At 36.0% G+C, this 25,946-nt stretch overlaps 1 protein-coding gene across 1 annotated transcript; it reads right to left on the bottom strand.

The window, feature by feature from the left end:
- Nucleotides 1–805: 805 nt before the first annotated feature.
- On the bottom strand, nucleotides 806–19,704 carry LOC143234503 (excitatory amino acid transporter 2-like). Its single transcript, XM_076471909.1, has 9 exons — nucleotides 19,329–19,704; nucleotides 11,575–11,784; nucleotides 10,003–10,045; nucleotides 8,208–8,301; nucleotides 6,321–6,447; nucleotides 5,976–6,209; nucleotides 4,711–4,905; nucleotides 4,181–4,315; nucleotides 806–1,248 (listed from the first exon to the last, which is right to left on the bottom strand). Exons 1-9 carry the CDS (start codon nucleotides 19,586–19,588, stop codon nucleotides 1,071–1,073), a joined length of 1,476 nt encoding a protein of 491 aa, XP_076328024.1. The 5' UTR covers nucleotides 19,589–19,704; the 3' UTR covers nucleotides 806–1,070.
- Nucleotides 19,705–25,946: the final 6,242 nt, after the last annotated feature.

Genomic DNA, 25,946 nt, shown 5'->3' with positions numbered 1-25,946 from the left:
CACAGGCTAACAGGGATACAACCCACACAGAAGTGGTCAAAACATTATTTATATAACCATTTGATACAACAGTAATTCTTAGAGTGTGAACGTATCATAATAATAAAAAGAGTTTGACAATCAGTTTTGTTTTTAAATGAAACTTGCACAGAGATACCGTGCAACATCTTCCACTTAGCAGCTTAAAGCAACTACGTTTAAGATTTGTTACTTACTTTTGATTTTATTGAGGGCAAAGATAAAAAGTCACATTGTATCTGATGTTGACCTCTGAACTTAGTGGTTTTTTTTACTCACACGATGCATATACTGTGTCAAAAAAGTAGATATTTTTTTCATAAACATTACCTAAAGGGATCTTGTTACTGCAAATAAAATTATTTGCACAGAAACTGACTGTCTTGTATATTATAAAATAATAGTTTAATATATTTTCTGCTTTTGTTATTGAACTTGTTTTGCATTGCTGTCTTTAGGATAAACCTAAATTTCCTACTCTGGCCAAATTTCATCAGGTATTATTGGAATTATGGTCAAATATATTGTTATTAGCAAGCATATCCAACTGTTGAAATAACGCATTTTAGTTTATTTGTCTAGGTAAGAACATAATAAAATTCAACTTAATTAAGTTATAGTAATTATCAGGTTGAATGTTAGTTTAACTCTCAGTGTGTAAAACAGGGTACTGCAAAAGTATAACAAAATCTTACTTCTGCATCCATTACAAAGTTTGAACTCCACCAATGTTGCAGAAATAAATCACATTTCTAGTCTGTTAAACACAAATATACAGTCACCGTGGTTAGAAGTATTCATTTCTATTTATTCAAGGTACCTTTCTTTCACCGACTCGCTTTACAAATGGTCAATACAATCCAGAATCAATGATCTGAAACTTCTAAGAAGTCTTATAATGTCATCAAAAAAATGTAACAAACTAAAACAAAACTGTATATCTCACTTCAAAAACTAGGTTAGGCTAATAGTACAAGTGAAGAATATTTATTAAACCTAGGGAATGTTTTTATTATTATTATTCCACTACTGAACTTATTCTGGGAACAGCTTCAGGGAATTATATTACGGATGTGGTCATTGTTTGTAGATATTGGTATTTCACTCAGATACTTCTCCATTTCTGTGGTATTTTCTGGAGAGAGCTCCAGTTCTTTTCTGCAGAAGTGTGCCACAACAGCACAAGCATAGGCATCTCCCATGGCATTGTTCACGGTCCTGCATCGATCACTAAAATCAAATAATAATGGACATGTTTCATCATGTTACCCAGAAATAAAATTGTTAGAACTAAGACAGGTTATTCTGTACCAACCTGTTTGCCATAACGTACTACATAGAAGTAAAGATACTAGGACTAAGGAAGGCTATCCTGTACCAACCTGTTTGCCATAACGTACTACTTAGAAGTAAAGATACTAGGACTAAGGAAGGCTATCCTGTACCAACCTGTTTGCCATAACGTACTACTAAGAAGTAAAGATGCTAGGACTAAGAAAGGCTATCCTGTACCAACCTGTTTGCCATAACGTACTACTTAGAAGTAAAGATGCTAGGACTAAGAAAGGCTATCCTGTACCAACCTGTTTGCCATAACGTACTACTTAGAAGTAAAGATGCTAGGACTAAGAAAGGCTATCCTGTACCAACCTGTTTGCCATAACGTACTACTTAGAAGTAAAGATGCTAGGACTAAGAAAGGCTATCCTGTACCAACCTGTTTGCCATAACGTACTACTTAGAAGTAAAGATGCTAGGACTAAGGAAGGCTATCCTGTACCAACCTGTTTGCCATAACGTACTACTTAGAAGTAAAGATGCTAGGACTAAGAAAGGCTATCCTGTACCAACCTGTTTGCCATAACGTACTACTTAGAAGTAAAGATGCTAGGACTAAGAAAGGCTATCCTGTTCCAACCTGTTTGCCATAACGTACTACTTAGAAGTAAAGATGCTAGGACTAAGGAAGGCTATCCTGTACCAACCTGTTTGCCATAACGTACTACTTAGAAGTAAAGATGCTAGGACTAAGGGTATCCTGTACCAACCTGTTTGCCATAACGTACTACTTAGAAGTAAAGATGCTAGGACTAAGAAAGGCTATCCTGTACCAACCTGTTTGCCATAACGTACTACTTAGAAGTAAAGATGCTAGGACTAAGAAAGGCTATCCTGTACCAAACTGTTTGCCATAACGTACTACTTAGAAGTAAAGATGCTAGGACTAAGAAAGGCTATCCTGTACCAACCTGTTTGCCATAACATTACTACTTAGAAGTAAAGATGCTAGGACTAAGACTATCCTGTACCAACCTGTTTGCCATAACGTACTACTTAGAAGTAAAGATGCTAGGACTAAGGAAGGCTATCCTGTACCAACCTGTTTGCCATAACGTACTGCTTAGAAGTAAAGATGCTAGGACTAAGAAAGGCTATCCTGTACCAACCTGTTTGCCATAACGTACTACTTAGAAGTAAAGATGCTAGGACTAAGGCTATCCTGTACCAACCAGGTTGCCATAACGTACTACTTAGAAGTAAAGATGCTAGGACTAAGAAAGGCTATCCTGTACCAACCTGTTTGCCATAACGCACTACTTAGAAGTAAAGATGCTGGGACTAAGAAAGGCTATCCTGTACCAAACTGTCTGCCATAACGTACTACTTAGAAGTAAAGATGCTAGGACTAAGAAAGGCTGTCCTGTACCAACCTGTTTGCCATAACGTACTACTTAGAAGTAAAGATGCTAGGACTAAGGCTATCCTGTACCAACCTGGTTGCCATAACGTACTACTTAGAAGTAAAGATGCTAGGACTAAGAAAGGCTATCCTGTACCAACCTGTTTGCCATAACGTACTACTTAGAAGTAAAGATGCTAGGACTAAGGAAGGCTATCCTGTACCAACCTGTTTGCCATAACGTACTACTTAGAAGTAAAGATGCTAGGACTAAGGAAGGCTATCCTGTACCAACCTGTTTGCCATAACGCACTACTTAGAAGTAAAGATGCTAGGACTAAGAAAGGCTATCCTGTACCAACCTGTTTGCCATAACGTATTACTTAGAAGTAAAGATGCTAGAACTAAGGAAGGCTGTCCTACATTGCTAAATCTGTGTCCTTATGCAGCACCTTACCAGTGGGAATGCTAGATCTGAGATTTTTATTTGTTTCATGCCACTATTAAGATGGCAGTTTATAAAATATTAATGTTTCCTTTTACCTCTCTAATGCCTGTAGAATTCTAGCACTCAAAAACAAAATAAAAAAAGATAAAAATTGTTGAACATTTGAAAACATCTTGTAGTCAGTAAGATAGTTTATCAGGTACAGAAAGTGGGACTGATGGAATTTTTTTAAACCCATTTGTTGCTCAGTTAGAAAGTTAGTGTAGCACTTTAAAAGCATTCTGTTTTTTGTGCCCAATAATACTTTGTGTTCTACATTGTGTATTTAAAATAAATTAAAAATACTATATTTATGGGGGTTTGAATCCAGTTTACTTTGGCAAAAAGTAACCTCAATTAAGTATGTGAATAATGTTACACCATTTTGTCAAATTCATTATTCAATGTTATACAATCTGTTTACATGCACACTTTGAAGATTTCTTTTTTTTCTTCTCCAGAGGTGAAATTGGTCTGTGGTAAGTTAATGTTCAATGCAAACAAACATGGTGTTCAAAATGCAGGTAGAACATTGTTTATATTTGAGGTAAAAATACAACGACTTTTCTGTATCACAGTCACGTTTTGGAGTATAGAACAAGCCTGTTCCTAAATACTGTTTGCTTTAATGTTAGACTTTCTAACTATAACAGTCTACCCATTAAAGCACACAACTAGCCCATAAATGTTTGCATCTCTGGAACTGCAGATCTGGAAAGTTGAGTATTGCAAAAAATGTTTGTTGTGTTTTAATTGTGTCTCGTCTGCTAATTAATACTTTAACATTTCAGCAGAACTCACCTTTACTTGAGAGGTATGGTAATAACTGTTATTCATAATACAAAAAGAAATAATGAAACTAATTTATGTCTATCTCTTATTGCAAATGTAAACAAATTAAAAGTGTTGGGCACAGTAAATGGTTTTCTACGTGTTGGCACGTTAAACAAAGCAACACAACGTTACGTTAAACACAGCAACACAAGGTTTCTTACTTTATCCACTCCATTGCAAAAATGAGACTGACGTCATTTAGAGGAGCTCCAATAGCATTCAGGCACATGACCATGAGGAATACGGCAGCACTCGGAACAGAAGTCGCTGCAATGCTAACTGCAGTGGCTGTAACCCTGGGCAGAGTGAAACATTCTGACATTGTACTAAACAAAAACTATAGGAAAGTTTGTATGTTCATGATTTAAACCACAGAATGTAATCACAATTATGCCTTTTTCAAGAAGTCCTTTTAAAATGTACAATAGAGAGAAGCAATGAAGTCTGTAAACCAAAGATACTATATCTGTTTTAGTTGAACTTCTATATCTGATACTATATCTGTTTTAGTTGAACTTCTATATCTGATACCATATCTGTTTTAGTTGAACTTCTATATCTGATACCATATCTGTTTTAGTTGAACTTCTATATCTGATACCATATCTGTTTTAGTTGAACTTCTATATCTGCGACAAAAATAAATGGCCAAAAAACGAAATACCTAAGTCGGACGGGCCTGTTCACTTACACAACGGCGAAGTAGTCTCCAACACCCAGTTTGATGGAGTTCATTTGGGCAATGAAAAAAGTAGCAGTTGTGACAAAAAGGGCAGTACCATTCATGTTGACAGTCACTCCTATTGGCACAACGAATCTCGTAACCCGTCGGTCAATGTAACACTTGTCTTCCAGACAACGCAGTGTTAATGGCATGGCTGCAGCACTAGAAGGAAACAAGTATGTCAGCTAACCGAGTTTATTTAACACTGAGATATTTATAACAACTATTGGTCTTAAAAGTACAGTTAAGAGTTAGGTGCATTTACATTTTGTTGATGTCTTTTGATCGATTCAATTAATTATACAAGTATTTCACGATTTTAAGAAAAAAGAAAGAGTTGACACAGTATCGAAACATTTATATCTTCAGTGTTTTATAACAAGAAAGGTTTATTGTATTTTAATGGAATAGTAGTATTAACACACAAAGAAACTTTCCTTTGTTTTTAGCTAAGGTGATACAATTTACTTTACATTGACACTTGTTACTGGGCTTTCCTAGTTCCAGAGAAGATTGACCATTCATGTTTCTAAAGGAAATTGACACATTTGTTTGAATGTTCTTAGTTCTAAAAAAAAATGATACATCTTATTTGAAAATTCTTGACTCCAGAGAAGACTGACCATTCATGTTTGACTTTCTCACCTCTAAAGAAATAATTATTTTTCTAGTTGGACATTTTTATGTCAAGCAGTACTGATCTAAAGGAAGAACTGACCATCTTGTAGAACAGATTGATCTACAATGATGTTCTTACCTTTTAGAACTGATCAACACTGTTAATCCTAGAGAAGATGATCTGTCTTGGTTAACATTCTCACCTCTAAATAATATAGAAACTTCTTCATTCAACTGCCATTCTGGACTCTCAGTAAAGTATTCATTCTTTACCATATGCACTTTTTTTCAGTTTTCAAAGACATTCCATTTTTGACTTTACCTTATTTTTCAAGCTCATCCTTAAACTGTTCCTTTAGTAATACCATTCCTAAGGAAAAAACATATAGATTATCTTGTATAACTGAAATGTTTCTTTGCTAGTAAATCGCCTCCCATAACAGATTTTTTTTCTTTATCATTCTTAATTGTATTTTTAAAGAAAATCCAACTTTTCTTGGAGGATGGCAGAAGAATCATTTTGTAACTAATATTTATTGTGCTATTATAGCAATAATGGAAGGAAACACATTTGTTGTTAGCCAAGAATGATTGGTTAAAATTTTCAAAATTACCTAGAGCATGTTGCCGATGCTGTAATTAAAGCTTCTAAGAGCTTTAGTAAGAAGGTGTAGGGGTTTTCCCTAGTGACTAGAAAGAACACTAAAGGCTCAAATAACAGAAGTTCAGTTGTTAGTCCACCAACCAACGTGGCCACAAAAAGAGTTACTTGTTGCAAGAGGGTGTAAATATCTGACACAGCTACAAGTTTGGCAGAGATGAGGCTTAGGACACCAACTGGAGTTATCCTATGAAAATTGAAGAAAAAGAGTATTTATGTTATGGTATATCAACTATACAACATGTGACTTTCACGTATCAAATACAAGGATAAAATTTAAGTTTTTTCTTAAACTTACCACATTACTTTTAAGACCAGTCTCATCACAATCTGATCAAGGCTACTGAAGAAATCTTTCATCACTTGGGCTTTCTTTCCCAATCCTCCTAATGTCCCCCCAAAGGCAAGGCAGAATATAATTAAACCTGGAAAAACATTTTTGGAACATGTTTATTTTTTCACAAACAACAAGAAAGGTTTGAGATACACTTGCTAATGTGATTGTTACACCACTGACATAAAGCCATAGAAAACCAGACCTTCTATTTTTTTAGACCAAGTTCTGAATACCTGAATTATTATTTCAGATGTTATCAATATTTTACTAGTTTTATAATTAAAGATTGTATAGTAGTTTCCACACATTAGTAACATAAATTTTAAGAGTAATATTTGAATTAAGGAAAATAAAGATATATTTGTAGCTAACTCATCAATATACTTGTTGAATGAAAGTTTTAAAGCTCATTTATAAGCTGTTGGATGAGAGGAAACTCTGATATTAATGTTATATTAAACACTACAGCAAAGAATGACTTCCTCGTAAAATATTTTAAATTATTAAAGTTCTGTATAATATTGATGGTTATTAAATGATGCCTGTTTGTCTTTATTCTTAGCAATGAATCATTCAGTAGGTTTGGAATTATCTTGCACGAGATATTGCCAAGTCACAATCTGCCAGTGCAAACCCAACAACATTAGAATTATTTTAGATCTAAACTAAACTAACCAACAGGCCAAGTAATTTAGGTTATATCTAATAAGTCCTAAAGGGGTTTGAGAGACAATCAGGGGAGCTCAGAAGTTGTTATTTCTCTTCAGCCCCTAGATTTTAAATTTTTAGGTTGCAGTTTTCTTTTTTATGTTATCCCAGCCTTTTAATTGTGGAGCTGATATAAGCGCCCTCACACGTCGGGCAACAAAACTGATAAATCAGAATCGTCGAGGAAGACACGTTATGTCATTATACAATAAGAGGACTAGGGCAAAGTATAAAAAAACATAGATTAATTTCAATGTTATGAAGAGATATATTCAACCATAGTGGTTTAATTTCTGCCGGTGGTTGAAGTGCAATAAAATATAATTTTTTTATGTTTTCAGAACTGAATATTTGGCAAATCTAGTTTTGATACGGCATTTCTATAAAATGTCTAGACAGTGAGTGGTTCATGGTTTCAAAATTAAGAAAGAAAAGCCACAATCATATTGATTGTATGGAAGCTGAGACACTTCAACAATGTCCAGGCGCTCGACTCGTAATCTGAGGATCGCGGGTTCGAGTTCCGCTCACACCAAACATGCTCGCCCTTTCAACCGTGAGGGCGTTATAATTCGACAGTAAATCTCACTATTCGTTGGTAAAAGAGTTGGCAATGGGTGATGATGACTAGCTGCTTTCCCTCTAGTCTTACACTACTAAATTAGGGACGGCTAGCACAGATAGCCCTCGAGTAGCTTTGCGCCAAATTAACAAACGAACAAACAAACACTTCAATAAAAGCATCCCAGCCATTGTCTAAATTTTCTCATCATCCAACCAAGGAGTTGGTGTCTGGGTTGTTCACCTTATTTCTCCCTTGGAATTCTGATTTGGCAGAATGTATAAGAAAAAACAAAAGGTTAATATCAAAACGAAGTTATTTGTGCCAGTGATGAGACTGTTTTTCAAGATGTTCCTACAAAAAAGGAAAACTGATTTATCATCTGACAGACAAAATATTAACACGTTAGCGTATTGTTACACGAAGGCAACAGGAACGTCTAGTTACCTGCAGAATCGCTTTGAAAAGCATGACCGTTTTATTTGACCCAGAATTTTATGGTTGTTCCTTCATTGTTAACAGGAATGTTCCGCTAATAACGCGTATTTTTCATTGTACACAATCATTTAGAAACTTACCGAGTGAGTTCGTGCCAGGCCTTACAGATAAAACTTTTTCTAACTTAGTGGTGTTCAAACCATCAACTGGGTTTTCCGTGTAAGTTGTGTATACCTGCAAGTTAAACAAATCGCACATTAAGTTTAAGCGTCCACGATTATAGAAATTGTAAAGACCAAGTTATATGTTTTCAAACCACTTAATCTTACAAAATTTAGTTATGGTTTTAAATATTATTAAGTCTCAAAACAAACGTTATGCTTTCTTATATGCATTAAGTATTTTGTCAGTTTCAACTAACGTAATTATTTCACTATAGAATCTCTCTCTTCTTAATTCTGTACTCGGACAACCTTAGGATTATATGAGCAATAGACATTTTAATGAAGAAAAATCTACTAATGGAAATCTACACGTTCAGAAAATGTGTGTGAGAGAGAGATCTCTCTACAATTTGAACTTCTATTTAGTTAGTGCAACTCAGTACACTAAAAGTAGACTTCTTCTGCATTGTTACTGACGTGTTTACCCCTACCTTTCAAGTATAGCCGAGAAAGGAACGTGACTACCATGATAGGAAACCCAGTTCTTTGGACAGAGTCGATTCTCTTGGAATAATCTCGCCCACAAACGCCTGGGAAAACGTAATCCCAGTTTAGTTATTAAGGCGTTAGTGGAAAACTAGGGTTAGTTTGGTCAGACAACGAGTTATGGAAAGTCGTGCTATGTAAATGTTTTATTAGATATCTTCGCGTGTTATTTACTAGTTATTTTGTGTATCTGTGTGTTGTACATGTGATGTTTTAAATTCGTAAGAGAATAAGTCGTTTTCCTTCATACTTTTAATATGTGACAAAAGCAAAAGGAAGCATGTCCATCTTGAAAAAGAGCGCCATCTGTATTTTAACAATGAACTAAGTCTCTCCTGATGACTATATAATGCAGGAATAAGGTATTACTGATAACTGGGCAAAGGCGTATTATACATGGATGACTACCTACAGATATAACGCGTAAGAAATATAAAAGGGAATACAAGAAAAAGTCATGTCCGAGTTCCAGTAGAAAGTACCAACAATACTGACCTCGAAATGGACAGGACGTTTTTGTACTTCCTTATTGTCCTATTGCACAAAGCTTTCTGCGCTTATTTTAAGTGTCCCCTCCCTACCATGGATGAATGGTGTAGAAAACAAAAACTGATGTTTTACAAATATATTATTGAGATGGTAAATTTATACGTGCGACTAAAGAAAATCCAGGAAAAACAAACTAAAAACAGAAAAACCGTCCAACTTTTGTCATTTTGTCTTTGGGAAATCGACTGAGTGAACTGCACACGTCATTAGATGTTTTCTGAATTAGTACAATCAACAGTTGGTGTCTCTAAGTTTTCATAACAACTTAATTTTCCAACTCTTGTCATATTCATAAATAATAATATTGTACACATGTCCTAATATTCTGAAACGTTGGGTAAAACCATTGTTAATAAGCTGTTTAGTGAATGGTAAATGTATAAATATTGTCGAATTCAACGAATATTAATTATACAAACATTCCTATTACCAGCCTAAGAAGTGAGTACAGCTTGTTTGAAGTAGCAGTGGAAGTGGAATACATATATCAAATAGTTTGTATACAATATACACAAAAATTAAAGATTAAATAACTGGTTGACTAATGGAAGAAAAACAAAAACGAATAAACTTTTGAGTCGTATAAAAGATAATTTAGATTGAACTGCAAACTAGACTACATTGCGATGAGTAAAAGGAGAAATGGGTTTCCTTTCAAGGTGTTACAACACTATACCTGTTGAACACAAGCTTCCACAAGATTCTCAGGGAAGGCGTTCCTGCAACGAATATTTACAGATATCAGAGTTTTTTTATTTGGGAGACTCCCCAAGCGAGAGAATGGGAACACTACATTAATATTAAATCAACAACAAGTTGTTTATAAATGAAATCAAAACAGTAGCATTTGTTTTTCAAGAATGAACAATTCGATTTAAAAATGAAAGGCTTGAGAATCAGAGTTACGTAATGAGATACATTAGCAGAAGGGAGAAGTGTTTATTGTAACAAATCTTTTCATTAAATATATTTAAAGTATTAACATGGGTACAACTACAGAGATGCCAACTATTTCAAATGGCTGAGCGTAATGATTGTAGACAGAGCCCGTACAGATATCGTATAACCACTGGATACAGTTTTGAGTCATTCATGTCTGTGCATCCATCTGTGGCTAAACTGTAAACAATGTTGGTAAGTATGCTTGAAATCATTTTGTCATCTTCACAACCCAACATTTGTACAATGACTGTAGTTTTGGTTTTAGCACAGCCATATTTTTTCGCTATATCAGAGTCTGGGAACATGTTTTCTGAATAGATGTCCTGCATGATCGGCTACAGCTAGGGGTAAATTGTGAGCAATGACGAATTGCGTGAACATCACTTCTGCATTTATGGTTTCATATTCTGAATTCTTACTCATAAATATCGTTATCTGCATCGTTTTTGTCTTCGCCTCAGCCTTTTGTTGGTGAGATGCCGATTTTGTATGTCTGGAACAATCGTTTATTCCGCCATGCGCCACAGAAAAATCGATGTGTCAAACTGTACAAAACGCATGACTGTCACTGACTTTTCATGCAATGACCGGATATTTTGCACTATACTCTTTCCTAAATTTTTGATTCACAGTTTTAGTCCTTTTAGATTTGCCAGAAACAAGACAATCTGTAAAAGAGGCCTCTTTTTTTCCATATCCTGAACGATCGCATTGGTGTTTCTATGCTGCTTAGAAAATGAGAAATACCCATCTGCGCGAGCGCTGATTGGCTGACAAGCACTGATGACGTACCTATGGATTCCCCATTGTACCTAGTATGAAGAAGCACCGCATTCAAATTATTGGTAGACGTCGGAGATACAAATATTTTTTATTATTTCAAGCACAAACATGATTATCTCAAGTAGCCATTTAAACTATGTCTTTTATTTATTATCAAAATTTATTTGTATCTCTCTTGAAATTTTCTTTTCACCCCTTTCAAGCCCTGGGGGAACAATTTATCATTTTATTTTATAGGTCTATATAATATATAATAATTTGGGAGTTGCAACAAGTCGTAATATTTGTCCGTATGAGTGTATAGTCGTAATGTATACACCAAAATCGTAACGATTACGCTCAAATCGTAATGGTTGACATCTCTGCTACTATTACCAGTGCGTGATAATGTTTCGTCAGCTGTACAGCATGACCGAAACACTAAATTAAGAAAACGCTAATCATTAACAGAATCCAGATTTATGTGCTCAGTGCTATGCTTTAAAGGAATATTGTAATTAACAATGGAAAACAAAGATCTTACCTCAACAAGTCTAAAAATGTATCAAGAAGTCTAGCATTGGAACCAATAGTTTTACCAGAGGCTTCAACTGATGAACTAATAGCCGAGGTGCCCGGATGTATTGAGGTCACAAAGACGAGACCAATAAGGGCAGATACGAGGCTTGTCAAGATGAAGTAAACCGATGTTAGTCCAGCAAGCTTTCCTTCGGCTTTCCCGTTAAGAGTCGCACTGCCTGTGGAAAATACCAGTAGTTTGACTTTTAAATGAAGATCTAAATCCCGGTTTTTACCGCAAAAAACTGTTTATTTCAACTGATTTTCAAACCTCATGTCCATACTCCTAGAAAAGCAAGACAGTGAAGTTCTACACTTCTTCGTAATTTCAAATTTGAGAGATTGCGCGGTAAAAACCACGCAGGATAACTGTGACGTGTCACTGTCGCCAAGAGATGCTAACAGGCAAGGTAAACTAGTTATTCACGATAATATCTTTCCTTTTGGTTATTTTAAGAACGTTTGTGAAAAATGATTGGCACGTATTTTGCCCTCTCCTGACACACATACACTCGCCTTCCTGGCTCATAATTTGAGAGCCATTGGCTTGGACTAACATTTCACTGATATTAATAATAAACAACAAAGTGATTCAGATTTGGAGTTAACGCGAACAGAAAAATTAGTGATGCGTGCTCGTGTCTTTCGTAGTTCGGTCATGTTTTCATTGTTACCCAAGATTGTTTCCATAGTTAACGTTATCGTACGCGTTTAGACTCAATCTCTCCTGATGCTGTTAGAACCCTAAAGATCAGGTTTCGATACCCGTCTTAACAAAGCACGGACTGCAGGTTTTCATTTCTGTATGTCATCGTTGAAAGACAATGCGTTTGCTTAAGAATTTTTTTGTGTATAAACCCTAATATTAAACTGTAGGCTGAAGGGAAGGCACATGCTCAACAGAATTCACCCCAAACCTTTTGGCGACTCCAGTCTGACTGAATAGGGACTGTCACATGACGGTTATTTTCGTAACCAGACACAATGCGGAATAATTCATGTAAATTCATCTATATCTAACTACATTACGAGGTCAATGTCATTACTCCTAATATATCAGTTATGTCCACAATCACCTATAACACGAATTGGTTTGATAGCACACTCAGATATCCACGAAGATAAATAAATCTAGTTTGGCTTCTTATAACGGTGACGTGAGTATTACATTTATGGTGTTTTGAATCCTTTTATTATTTGATTTTGTACAGCAGACCAACTGTTGAAAGATCATATATACATGTTAGAGATGTCTCATTTTATAAGAAAGGTAAATTTTAAAACATCAGCTGTTTGCCAGCTCTAGCCGTACTCATGAGCCTTGAATAGGCAAAAGTGCAGTCACAACAGTGCGTCTGGCTTATCAAGGAACGCATTAGGCCTCTAAATCATACATCACATTTACAAGTTTACTTTGATAAAAAAAACAACAAATAAATAAGAATTAATCAGTTGATTCTTTTATATAATATCTAATTACATATTACGTGCAATTCAATGACGTGATTCACACCCATAAATTATACAATTTCCTCGATGGTGGTGGCCCGGCATGGCCAAGCGTGTTAAGGCGTGCGACTCGTAATCTGAGGATCGCGGGTTCGCATCCCCGTCGCGCCAAACATGCTCGCCCTTTCAGCCGTGTGGGCGTTATAATGTGATGGTCAATCCCATTATTCGTTGGTAAAAGAGTAGCCCAAGAGTTGGCGGTGGGTGGTGATGACTAGCTGCCTTCCCTCTAGTCTTACACTGCTAAATTAGGGACGGCTAGCACAGATAGCCCTCGAGTAGCTTTGTGCGAAGTTCAAAAACAAACAAACAAACCAAACCTCTATGGTGAATTGAAAGTGACTCCAAAACATCATTACTCTGGTTCAGTGAATGGCATTTATATTCTTAATACGGAATATAATTCATTCTTTTTCTGGGGATTCTCCTATTTCCATGATCTACAATATTGTGGTAGTGGATGTATAGATTTCAGTCACCTTCATGGACCTTAAATCATCTATCAGTAGTTGATTTTGTAATATTCCCGCACAGCGTGTGTACGATGTCGGTTTTTCACCTGCTTGTGATTTCCAACCTAATAGTATTGTCAGGATAATCACGTTTCAAGTCATGGCTTTTTTGTTTACTTGTATTCATCCGATTTTTACTCACAAATTTAAGAAGTAACGCTTAACGCTGCCGTGTTTTATGAGAAAGATTGTTTAAGGACAAGGACTTCCGCTGGTACAGCTGTAAATCTACCAATTTACAACGCTAAAATCAGGGGTTCGATTCCCCTCGGTGGACTTAGCAGATAACCTGATGTGGCTTTGCTATACGAAAAACACACATATTATAACATACATGTTAAATCACTCGATGTAGTTTTCCAACAAAACAAACCCGGCTTTAAACCTTGCGAAACTCTGATGAAATTACTGGAAAACCCACATTGTTGCAATAAAGTGTAAACTTTGTTTGTTGTTAAGCGAAAATTTGGTACACGATGGTGTGGGTATACGTGGTGTATCCATCACGGGTAACGAAACACTGTTCTCGGCGTTATAAGGCATTAGATTTTCCGCTTGGGGAATTACACGGTGAGGAAAAGCATGTAATTTAATATTTTAATTTGTTTTTCATCGTGATAGAGTGAACTTAAAAACTGTATAAATTAAGACCATAATGTATAACTCGTTACTATATTAACCCTTTCGTGGAATCCAGTTTTGTTTTGTTTTTGTAGATTTACCACTTTCGCCTTCCTTACAAAAATAGAATGAACTGGAATGGTTACGAGCAACCCATTTAAGTCACAGACACAGACAAGGTGGTCTAATATACTTTAGAAGGCAAACAAAATGTGCAGAATCGTGGTTTGAACACCAAAATAGACAGCTGAACTGGAAGCAACACAAAGCTACGTATTCGAGACTAGAAATAAAATTAATTTAAAAAGAAGTGAATAAAAAGAATCAGAAAACTAGAAAACCGAGTTGAATCAAAATACAGAGCATATTTCTAAGATCACAAGTGGTCTCTATTTTCACTTTATTGATAAGTACTTTAGACATGGAGTCAAATTAGGGATTTGTAGATTGAGAAAACAGTACAGACACCATTTCCAACCAATTTTGTTTACTTTTTAGAGACAATAGATATAGGCTTGAAACTATAATTTTTGCAGTTTAATTCAATTTATTTTTATGACAATCCCTATTTCTCATTTTTAAATTACCAATATTTACTAAACTTGGTTCTTAAGTTTATATCCATTTATGGAAAATAAATTTTAAGCTATACACGTGCATATCCATTCAGTTGGATGTTATATGTTTCTCAACAGCTTACTACATTATTGGCTTTTTTAAAAATTTATTTCCCACCCAACAATTATTAATAAATCCAGGTGGCTCTGTGCCCGAGGTTTTGTGTAAATACGCATTTAACAAGCGTCGAGTACAAAAGCAGTTGCTTACAACAAAATACCTATTATGTATTTATAGGAATGAAGATCAACTGCAAATGAAAAACAATGAACCTTTTAAATAGGTCACGGATATTCGCAGCACGTACATAGTATATCTGTACGTTTCCGTGCAAATGAGTACATTTTGCTTTTGTCTAACAACGGTGTAATCGCTTATTTTGCTTATTATCAATGACTGAGTGATCTTCACCTTCGAAAAGGAAGATTTTGAGTATTTTTTAAAGAAACAACTATGCTTTACAGGTTGATTTTTACCAGAACGTTCTATTAGATTTTTGAGCAAATTTCTCTGCGATCTCTATTATATGATGTACACTGCTGGCCAAAATCTTAAGGTCAATGAAAATAAAGAAGAAATATGCAATTTTTGTTGATAGACTCGACCACTTATTTCAGTAGAGCTTCGAAAGATGAAAATAAGAAAAGGGAAAATAAAAAAAAAACTTTCTTAGCATTTAATAGGGAAAATGTGAACACTGTGAAATCAGCCTAAATACTAGTTGATCAAAAGTTTAAGACCATATTGAAACGAAGCGTTAATCGGTAAACACGTAACGAAATTTACTCATTTGTGTTAGATTGGGTAAAAACATGGCAAAGGCTAAAAAGTTTAAACGTGGCAGAATTGTCGAGCTGCAAAAGCAAGGTCTCTCTCAACGTGCCATCGCTGGTGAGATTAGGCTTAGTAAAACTGTTGTTACAAATTTCTTAAAAGATTGAGAAATACGGAACGAGAATTTCAAGTGGTCGGCCCAAGAAAATTTCGCCGGCATTGCGCAGGAGGATTGGATTCGACGGGTTGTCCGGCAAGACATCAGCTGATCGTTGAACCAGATTAATGCCCTTACGGACGCAGAATGCAGCTCAAGAACAATAAGACGGCCTTTACGAGTGAAAAGCTTTAAAAACCGTAAATGTCTTCAAAGGCCACGCCTCCTTCCACACCACGAAACAGCTCGGTTAAACTTTGCTGAGAAGCACCAAGCATGGGGTGTAGAAAAGTGGAAGAAGGTTTTGTTCTCTGATGAGAAAAAATTTAACCTGGATGAACCAGATAGCTTCCAACGTTACTGGCACGATAAGGATATCCCACCGGAGACATTTTCTACACGACACAGTGGAGGAGGTTCCATTTTGATCTGGGGTGCTTTCTCCTTCCATGGAACAATGGAGCTTCAGGTTATACAGGGGCGTCAAACAGCAGCTGGCTGCATTGGCATGTTGAGAGAGCATCCTTATTGACTGAAGGCCCTCGCTTGTGTGGAAATGACTGGATCTTTTAGCAGGACAACGCTGCATTTCACAATGCTCGCAGGGCAATGGACTTTTTTATGGCGAATAACGTTATTCGTTTGGAACATTCAGCGTGAAAATGTTTGGGGGTGGATCGAAAGGGAAGTCCAACCTCTTGTTGGACATTTCCTACCCTGTTTAGGACTTCTTTTTGGTATGTTCTTAAACTTTTGACCAACTAGTATTCAGGCTAATTTCATATTGTTCACATGTTCCCTATTAAATGCTAAAAAAGTTTTTTAGTCTTATTTTCACTTTTCTTATTTTCATCTTTCGAAGCTCTGCTCAAATAAGTGGTCGGGTCTAATAACGCAAAATTCATTTTTTCTTTATGTTCATTGGTCTTAAGATTTTGGCCAGCAGTGTATGTGAGTTGGTCAGTTAATGGTCTAATTATAAATGTGTATTTATTGACGTGTGATCTAATAATCACGTGTTGGAATTTTATCGTTAAAAATTAAGTTATAACAAAGAAGTTTCAGTACAAAGGTGTAAGAGACAGATTAAAAGTGTGTGGGGGTCGAGGTTTATTTTACGTTTTTACTGGAACAGATTGAAAATTGGGGGTGCACCCCTTCCCAGCTCTTACATAACTGTTGTGCATCATGCTGTTTTTTTGTTGTTCAGCACAAAGCTATACCAGTGAGTTATTCTAAATCAGTGTAACTAAAGATTTATAAACTGCACACGAAGGATCGTTATATAATCATTACGAGATTTTCTGTAAATTATAAAGAATTAAGTTTCCTATTTTGGTTTGTCTTTATTTCGGGTTTCTTCGGTTCATATTAGTACGACGAAAAGTATTTTTGCGACGTGACGTTGTTCAAATAACGTAGATGTGTAGATTTATCGAATTTAAATAAAACACTGTTGTTTTCAGTAACGATTCAGCCTGGAGTGACACAGCAACTAACGCTTATTTATTTATTCTTAGTAATTCGAAGTCAGCCCGGCATGGCCAGGTGGTTAAGGCACTCGACTCGTAATCTGAGGATCGCAGGTTCGAATCCCCGTCACATCAAAGATGCTCGCCCTTTCAGCCGTGGAGGCGTTATAATGTCACGGTCAATCCCACTCTTCGTTGGTAAAAGTGGTGATGACTAATTGCCTTCCCTCTGGTCTTACAATGCTAAATTAGGAACGGCTAGCGCAGATAGTCCTAGTGTAGCTTTGCGTGAAATTCAAAAACAAACCAAATTCGACAAAAACAAAAAAAAAAGGGGAATATTAGCCCGTGAATGAAGAACAATGATAACAGGAATATATTTAAAACAATATTAACCACGTGGTTATATTGTCGAGTTTCTATTTTTTATAATGATCCTAATCAGCAGTAGAAGTTCTGTTTGTTTCCCAGCCAACCTAAATTAAAACCTCGGTATCAATCGAAAGACCTCATCGGCACTGAATAGAGCACACAGTAACGGCACTAAAGGAGGACAAGGGGCATTTGTTTACCTAATTATTTTCGTGTCCCCACTTTTCCCTCACCCAAGAATAATTTTACATATATAGAACAAATGTGGCTAACAAGAAGACATATTCGCTCGTGCATTATCGTGCGCAGATACTTATTCTTCTCCCCCTCAACCATCAAAGTAGATATGCTGGAAGGATCAAGAACCTTCTGATTCTTTCCAAGGTCTCTGAGTACTCTGGGGACTTCAAAACTAAATACAAAATTATTTTTCAACCCCATCTTTGGTTCAAAGTAATTTAGCACATTAAAATTATAGGGGGTGGGGTATAACAGTCTCTTTAAAATTACACGTTGGTTATGAGACGTCTTGTTTTTATTTGTGCTAAAATTGACATATGCTTCTAAGCAAATCTTTTGTTGTGTAATTTATATATTTTAAGCCTAGTGTTCGTAGTACAAAATATATAGTTAAAACAGCATTTTCGATACAATATGTTTCAAAGCATCATGTTTTAGTAAAATACATGTTTTAATATATTATTTATAGTACAATCAGTTTATTTTAGGTCTAGAGTTTGTAGTACAACATTATTGTTTTAAACATGGTGTTTATAGTTAGTACAGTTTACGTTTTAAGCAGTTTTTAAGAGCAAGATATATTTTATAGTACAATGCATACGTTTCAAAACACCTCTTTAAAATACAAATATGCTAGTTTCAGAACGCCATCTTGTGATACTCGACTTACCACAGAGTATTATATACATTTCAGAGGGATCTCTTGTTTTATTATTTAGTTGTTGCTGAGAGCAAAGTTATACAAATAGCCATCTTTGTTCTGCTACTACAGGTATAGTAATAAGTCCTTGGACTTATCGCTGAGCCACGAGGAGCTATTCCAAAACAAACCTTTGCACAATCGTTTTTTTCGTGCAAAACTAAAGAATGGGCTATTTGTGCTCTGTGTACTCAATTACCATAAATACTACGTCAATTTAAATGTATTATAAGATCCTTCATATACAAATAACCCCTTCAATGAATTTATACCTAATTCGCCAAGTATTTCTACCTTGGCCGAGTAAAATATAACCACCACTTGTAAACGAAGCCCGCCAAGAAGCCTCAACTCACTCTACCGGAAAAATTAAGAATTCAACAAATTAGTGGTATTTATGCTAAGTTACAGCTCGTTCGGTTTATTACTGTTATTATCATAAATCTAAACCAGGCCTTACTTTGAGGAGCAAAATCTAAAATTAGATAAATGAATAATATTAGCTCAGGAGAGGGGTGAACGACATTTCAGGGGTTCAGGCGTTAATCTAAATTTTATTTTATTTTTTAAAAGGCAGAGAATAACGTGCATCATTTTAACAATAATAAGACAACTTTTGTTATTGTCTCTTGGATAAAAATAGGAAACAAAATTAAATAAACTAAGACTGAAATGTCCCATCGTTACTTTCTAACAAAATGTTTAAAAAGCTCTTTTCTTATTGGTTAAAAATGTTACTGATACTGGCCTGTAACTATACTGGCGATCATGATCGGTAGAACGAGCATCTTTAGTATACGAAGAAACAGATTTCCCGGCATCTCGACCAGAAGAATAACATCGTCGTTTGGTTTTGCTATTCTCAGTAATAGGCCTAACATCACCCCAAGGAAGACAGCAATCAACGTAGCTACTAAAAGGATGTTGTTTTTAAGCCATCCTTTGAGACGGCTTTGATAAGACGTCTTAGAGGAAACCTCGATGTTATTATTTCTAATATCCATGATGTTAAAGGCCTATAGTTACTGCTGCTCTTGGCGTTCTTTAAGGTTGGAACAAAACCTTGTCTTGCCTCTGTCATCCCTGGGTCCAAAACATGCTCCAGGAATTTATGTACCTTCTTTACAGCTTTTATAAGGACCAATGACGTCAGTAGCAAATCGAATGGTCTGCCAACAAAAGTGAAATCTTTCCCCGGGATAAGTCCGCCACCTTGTCTTCCTCAATAAGTGCGCAGATAGCCCTCGTGTAGCTTTGCGCGAAATTAAAAAACAACAACAACAAATCCTCGTTAAGTCTTATTATAAATAACCTTAATAGTGTTTTAAGGTGGTGGTTTGCACCCATTTTGTTTTGAAATAAGTAGAAATATTTATATTTTCGATAAAAATAAGCTTGAAATAGAGAAAAAAATCTGAATCCGTACCTGTCAATCACTGAAGCGACTATAATAGAATCTGCTTTAGAAGGCGTTAGTCAAAATGTATACGCCACCAATATCAAGAGAAATATTTCTTTTCCGCAAGTAATTTTAGCATGAAATAAATAATTATATCATTTAATACTTAAACTAGATTGTTGGAAACAATTGGATAACAAGCCGAATTAGAGATTTTAAAACAAATAACGTATTATTGGATTATATTTTACACTTAAAGTTGAATTAATTATTAAACAATATATTACACATTATTATTGTTACGAACGCATGAGATGTGTGTGCATATTTTTTTTCTGACAGCAAAGCCATATCGGGGTATCTGCTGAGCCCACCGAGGGGAATCGAACCCCTGATTTTAGTGTTATAAATCCGTACACTTACCGCTGTGCTAGCGGGGAGCAACGCGTGAGATATTTATCTTTTTTTTCCTGTTTCTGGTACAAAGTTAAAACATCTCTGTGAATTAATTTTTATTTCGGGATGAGTGCGAAACATGTTGTGTACGTTACAGCTGTATAAGGTGCGCTATAAGAGTAACAGTCAAATTATACTGTGCGATAAGCCAGAAATTAGCAGTAAATATTGTTTACTGGATGCTTTCCTTTAGTAACGTACCAGTTTTGTCTGTTGTTAGCACATAGTTTCGGCCCGGCATGGCCAGGTGGTTAAGGCATTCGACTCATAATCTGAGGGTCACGGGTTCGAATCTCCGTCACACCAAACATGCTCGTCCATTCAGTCGTGGGGGCGTTATAATGTGACGGTCAATCCTACGATTCGTTGGTAAAAGAGTAGCGAAATTAGAAAACAAACAAACAAACATATATAGTTACACAAAGAACTATCTGTGTTGTACCCATTACGGATATTGATTTTTAGCGTTATAAATTCAGAAACGTAACACTGAGCTCGAAATTACCAAATAAACAGTATATTTCTTAAGGTAATCTGGATACGTGTTTTCTTATACTTAAGATAATGTTTCATATTACTTTCGAATGTAGTCTGCATACGTATTATAACAATACAACCGAATGCTTCAGTATCTCTAAAGTTAATTAATTTTACAATTTAACACAATTTATGTATCATTTTATGAAGTTATTGAAAAGGCGCAGTAAGGTGTCGTTACTTCAGTGGAACTTTGAGAGTAGCAGGAGTGGTACTAAAGAGGGACTTAGAGGGCTACATCCAGCAGATTCCACAATCTGATAACCTACACATCTTAACTGAAAACCTCCACCCCTCGCATTTTTAAATCTGACCTACCTCAATATCCTACGTGGAATTTAAAGTAAGCATCAAACCTTTCTTGACATGCTCGTCTCCATAGTTATCTGCACTGCCATCTTCAGTTGAAACACAGGTCTCATTTTTTTTTAAATTACATATTTAAATTTTTTAACTGTTGACTGTTTGTTTGTTTGGAATTTCGCGTAAAGCTACTCAAGGGCTATCTTCGCTCGCCGTCCCTAATTTAGCAGTATAAGACTAGAGGGAAGGCAGCTAGTCATAATCACCCACCGCAAATTCTTGGGCTACTCTTTTATCAACGAATAGTGGGAATGACCGTCATATTATAACGCCCTCACGTCTGAAGGGGCGACCATGTTTGGTGCGACGGGGATTCGAACCTGCGACTCTCAGATTACGAGTCGAACGTCTTAACCCACCTGGCCATGTCGGGTCCTAACTGTTGACCTATTTAAAAATTTTAAAACAGATATAATTTATGAGGAAAAAAACGTTTGTAAAAATGATCCTATTACTAAGATGAGAAATAGTTAAATAACACTTTGAACAATGTTGAGTGAGCAATTACGTGTAAAAAAGGGGTTTGTGTTAGCACTTGCGTGTCTAAGTACACGACCAACATTTAGAAAAAAAGTACCCAATGAAACCATTTATAACCGTCTGGGACATTTTCTGGAGAGAAGACAAGCTGCCAGCAGTTTTCATATTTAAACGTGTGTTCAACACATTTTTAGCGAGTAATTTACCAGTCTGGTATTTTCAGGTGTTTTGTGTGTGTGTGTGTGTGTGTAGTGAACCGCACGATAACGGAAAGCTCGCCAGAAAATGTATTTTGGAGCGGAAACATTGACGTAAAGCAAGAGAGTGGACACATGTTTTCACACAGTTTTTACTCATTCAACAACGTCAAAGACAATTGTAATCGTGGAACCTTTACTACAGGGTGTTCGGAAAGTCACTGTTCACTTATATATTTATTAATAGACATGTTTCAATATGGAATACAGGAGGTAAATATGAATGACAATTATAAACAATGTTAAAAGTGACCCCTGTTGGCATCAATACAAGCCTGGATCCTTCTTATTTTGTTTCTAAACACTGCTATCAGTTGCTGGCTTCAAATAGACTGAATGAATGCTGTTATCGCTGCTTCCAAAACTACACAGTGACTTTCCGAACACCTTGTAGAAAGAGATAGACACGTGATGTTAAGTTATTTGTTAAAATCGTATCTTTAAGCTTATATCTTGTTGCAGACTGAAAGAATATAGCATTATTATACAGGGAAAATAAAAATACAAGTTCTCTTAGGAGGTCGCAGACGTTACACAATTGATTGACGATAACTTTCACTTCAAAGTTCTGTCACTGAGTTGCCAATGGAATGCACTATGTTACAGTAATCCTTCTAATAGGAAAGTACACGTGATGATCTGATTGATTGACCAATTTCCGTGAGTAACTAGAGTAAAAAGAACTTAGTTGGTTCCCTGTGTATTATTCAGTGCTTAAAATAAAAGACTTATAGAAATTTTATAAATTTATATTGTAATTAAGTTGGTAGGAAATATACGACCAGTGTTATATTCCACGCCTGATGTAAATAGGTATAACTATCTCCGGGACATTTTCTACAGAGAAAACAGTGCCAGAATTATAGTACTTTTTTTCTTTATTCAAATAAGCGTCCAACTTTTAAACGTGCCAGATTTAAGTTGTTTTATCTATGTTGGAGATGTTTTGGTTCTCCAGTGGAACAGCAGTAAGACTATGAACTTGCAATACTAAAATCAGCAGTTCGATTTCCCGTAGTAGACACAGTAGATAACCTAATATGTGTTTACTACAAAACAAGACACAAGACGAAACTGAGGCATTTGATATACGAAAGAACAATATCAAGTTGATAGTGATTTTAATTTTTTATCAGTTCGTTTCATTTATTTTAATATATATATATTTAAAAATAACAAAATCAACAAATATATGTTTTATATATTACTTATAACAACAACAAAAAAGACAACCATGAAAGGTCAATAACAGAGTGATATATGTGTTATATATTACTTATAACAACAACAAAAAAAGACAACCATGAAAGGTCAACAACAGAGTGATATATGTGTTATATATTACTTATAACAACAACAAAAAAAGACAACCATGAAAGGTCAATAACAGAGTGATATATGTGTTATATATTACTTATAACAACAACAAAAAAAGACAACCATGAAAGGTCAACAACAGAGTGATATATGTGTTATATATTACTTATAACAACAACAAAAAAGACAACCATGAAGGGTCAATAACAGAGTGATATATGTGTTATATATTACTTATAACAACAACAAAAAAGACAACCATGAAAGGTCAACAACAGAGTGATATATGTCTTATATATTACTTATAACAACAACAAAAAAAGACAAACATGAAAGGTCAATAACAGAGTGATCATTGAGAGTGATTTATGACCCCTAAGGTGAAATGATATTCAAGTCGTGAACTCTAACAAGAAATAAAAATCCATACGAACGCCTCTTTAACAGTCCAGATTCACCTCTTGGGTTATTATGTACATAGAACTAATGACGTTTTGTAAGTTTTTCTTCATATCGTTGTCTTGACCTTCATCTCTCCATTAACTTGTGTTACTTGGATAAACTGTTTTGGTAGGTCATGAAATATATATATACACTGCTGGCCAAAATCTTAAGGCCAATGAACATAAAGAAAAAATATGCATTTTGCGTTGTTAAACTCGACCACTTATTTGAGTAGAGCTTCGAAAGATGAAAATAAGAAAAGGGAAAATAAAACTAAGAAACGTTGTTAGCATTTAATAGGAAACATATGAACACTATGAAATTAGCCTGAATACTAGCTGGTCAAAAGTTTAAGACCAAAAAGAAGTCCTAAATGGGGTAGGAAATGCCCAACAAGAGGCTGGACTTTCCTTTCCGTCCACCCCGAAACATTTTCAATGGGGTTCAGTTCGGGCGAATACGCTGGATGTTCCATAAGAATAACATTATTCGCCATGAAAATGTCCATTGTCCTGCGGGCATTGTGGATTGCAGCGTTGTCCTGCTGAAAGATCCAGTCATTTCCACACAAGCGAGGGCTTTCAGTCAATAAGGATGCTCTCTCCAACATGCCAATGCAGCCAGCTGCTGTTCGACGCCCCTGTATAACCTGAAGCTCCATTGTTCCATGAAAGGAGAAAGCACCCCAGATCAAAATGGAACCTCCTCCACTGTGTCGTGTATAAAATGTCTCCAGTGGGATATCCTTATTATGCTAGTAACGTTGGAAGCTATCTGGTCCATCCAGGTTAAATTTTTTCTCATCAGAGAACAAAATCTTCGTCCACTTTTCTACGTCCCATGTTTGGTGCTTCTCAGCAAAGTTATACGAGCTGTTTCGTGGTGTGGAAGGAGGCGTGGCCTTTGAAGACGTTTACGGTTTTTAAAGCTTTTCTCTCGTAGATGCCGTCTTATTATTCTTGAGCTGCTTTCTGCGTCCGTAAGGGCATTAATCTGGTTCGACGATTTGCTCGTGTCTTGCCGGACAACCCGTCGAATCCTCCTGCTCAACGCCGGTGAAATTTTCTTGAGCCGACCACTTGAAATACTTGTTTTGTATCCTTCATGGTCTTTTAAGAAATTTGTAACAGCAGTTTTACTACGCTCAATTTCACCAGCGATGACACATTGAGAGAGACCTTGCTTTTGCAATTCAACAATTCTGCCATGTTGAAACTCTGTCAACTTTTTAGCCTTTTCCATGATTTTACCCAATGTAACACCAGAGATGTCAGTGGGAGATGTTGACAACGCTAATGCTTGAACACAAATGACTAAATTTCGTTACGTGCTTACCGATTAACGCTTCGTTTCAGTATGGTCTTAAACTTTTGACCAGCTAGTATTTAGGCTAATTTCATAGTGTTCACATTTTCCCTATTAAATGCTAATTTTTTTTTTTTTTGCCTTTTCTTATTTTCATCTTTCGAAGCTCTACTCAAATAAGTGGTTGAGTATAACAACGCAAAAGTCATATTTTTTCTATATGTTCATTGGTCTAAAGCTTTTGGCCAGCAGTGTATATATATTTTTTCTGTTAAAAATGTGTTTCAACACTCAACACCGTTTTACATAATGGTTTTGTTTGTTTGTTTGTTTGGGAATTTCGCACAAAGCTACTCGAGGGCTATCTTTGCTAGCCGTTCCTAATTTAGCAGTGTAAGACTAGAGGGAAGGCAGCTAGTCATCACCACCCACCGCCAACTCTTGGGCTACTCTTTTACCAACGAATAGTGGGATTGACCGTAACATTATACACCCCCACGGCTGGGAGGGCGAGCATGTTTAGCGCGACGCGGGCGCGAACCCGCGACCCTCGGATTACAAGTCGAACGCCTTAGCCCACCTGGACATGCCGGGCCTGTAGGGGAGAAAGCAATAATACGTATTCTAAATTCTTTGATATATTATTTATACGTGTGTGTTTTCTTATAGCACAGCCACATCGGGCTATCTGCTGAGCCCACTGAGTGGAATCGAACCCCTGATTTTAGCGTTGTAAATACGGAGACATACCGCTGTACTAGCGGGGGTCATATTATTTATATAAATAATCCCCGTCGCACCAAA

Source organism: Tachypleus tridentatus, chromosome 12, assembly GCF_004210375.1.
Source record: "Tachypleus tridentatus isolate NWPU-2018 chromosome 12, ASM421037v1, whole genome shotgun sequence".
Taxonomy (NCBI): domain Eukaryota; kingdom Metazoa; phylum Arthropoda; class Merostomata; order Xiphosura; family Limulidae; genus Tachypleus; species Tachypleus tridentatus.
Note: the sequence above shows the minus strand (reverse complement) of the source record. Positions and strands in the feature narration are given on the sequence as shown.

What these genes read in the sequence shown, in the direction of transcription:
- LOC143234503 (XM_076471909.1), bottom strand. Translation starts at nt 19,588, where the DNA reads ATGGATATTAGAAATAATAACATCGAGGTTTCCTCTAAGACGTCTTAT. An exon ending in TGGAAGCTTGTGTTCAACAG is followed by an intron (nt 8,302 to 10,002) that starts GTATAGTGTTGT and finishes TTTAACTTGCAG; the next exon opens with GTATACACAACTTACACGGA. An exon ending in CTGGTCTTAAAAGTAATGTG is followed by an intron (nt 6,210 to 6,320) that starts GTAAGTTTAAGA and finishes CAATTTTCATAG; the next exon opens with GATAACTCCAGTTGGTGTCC.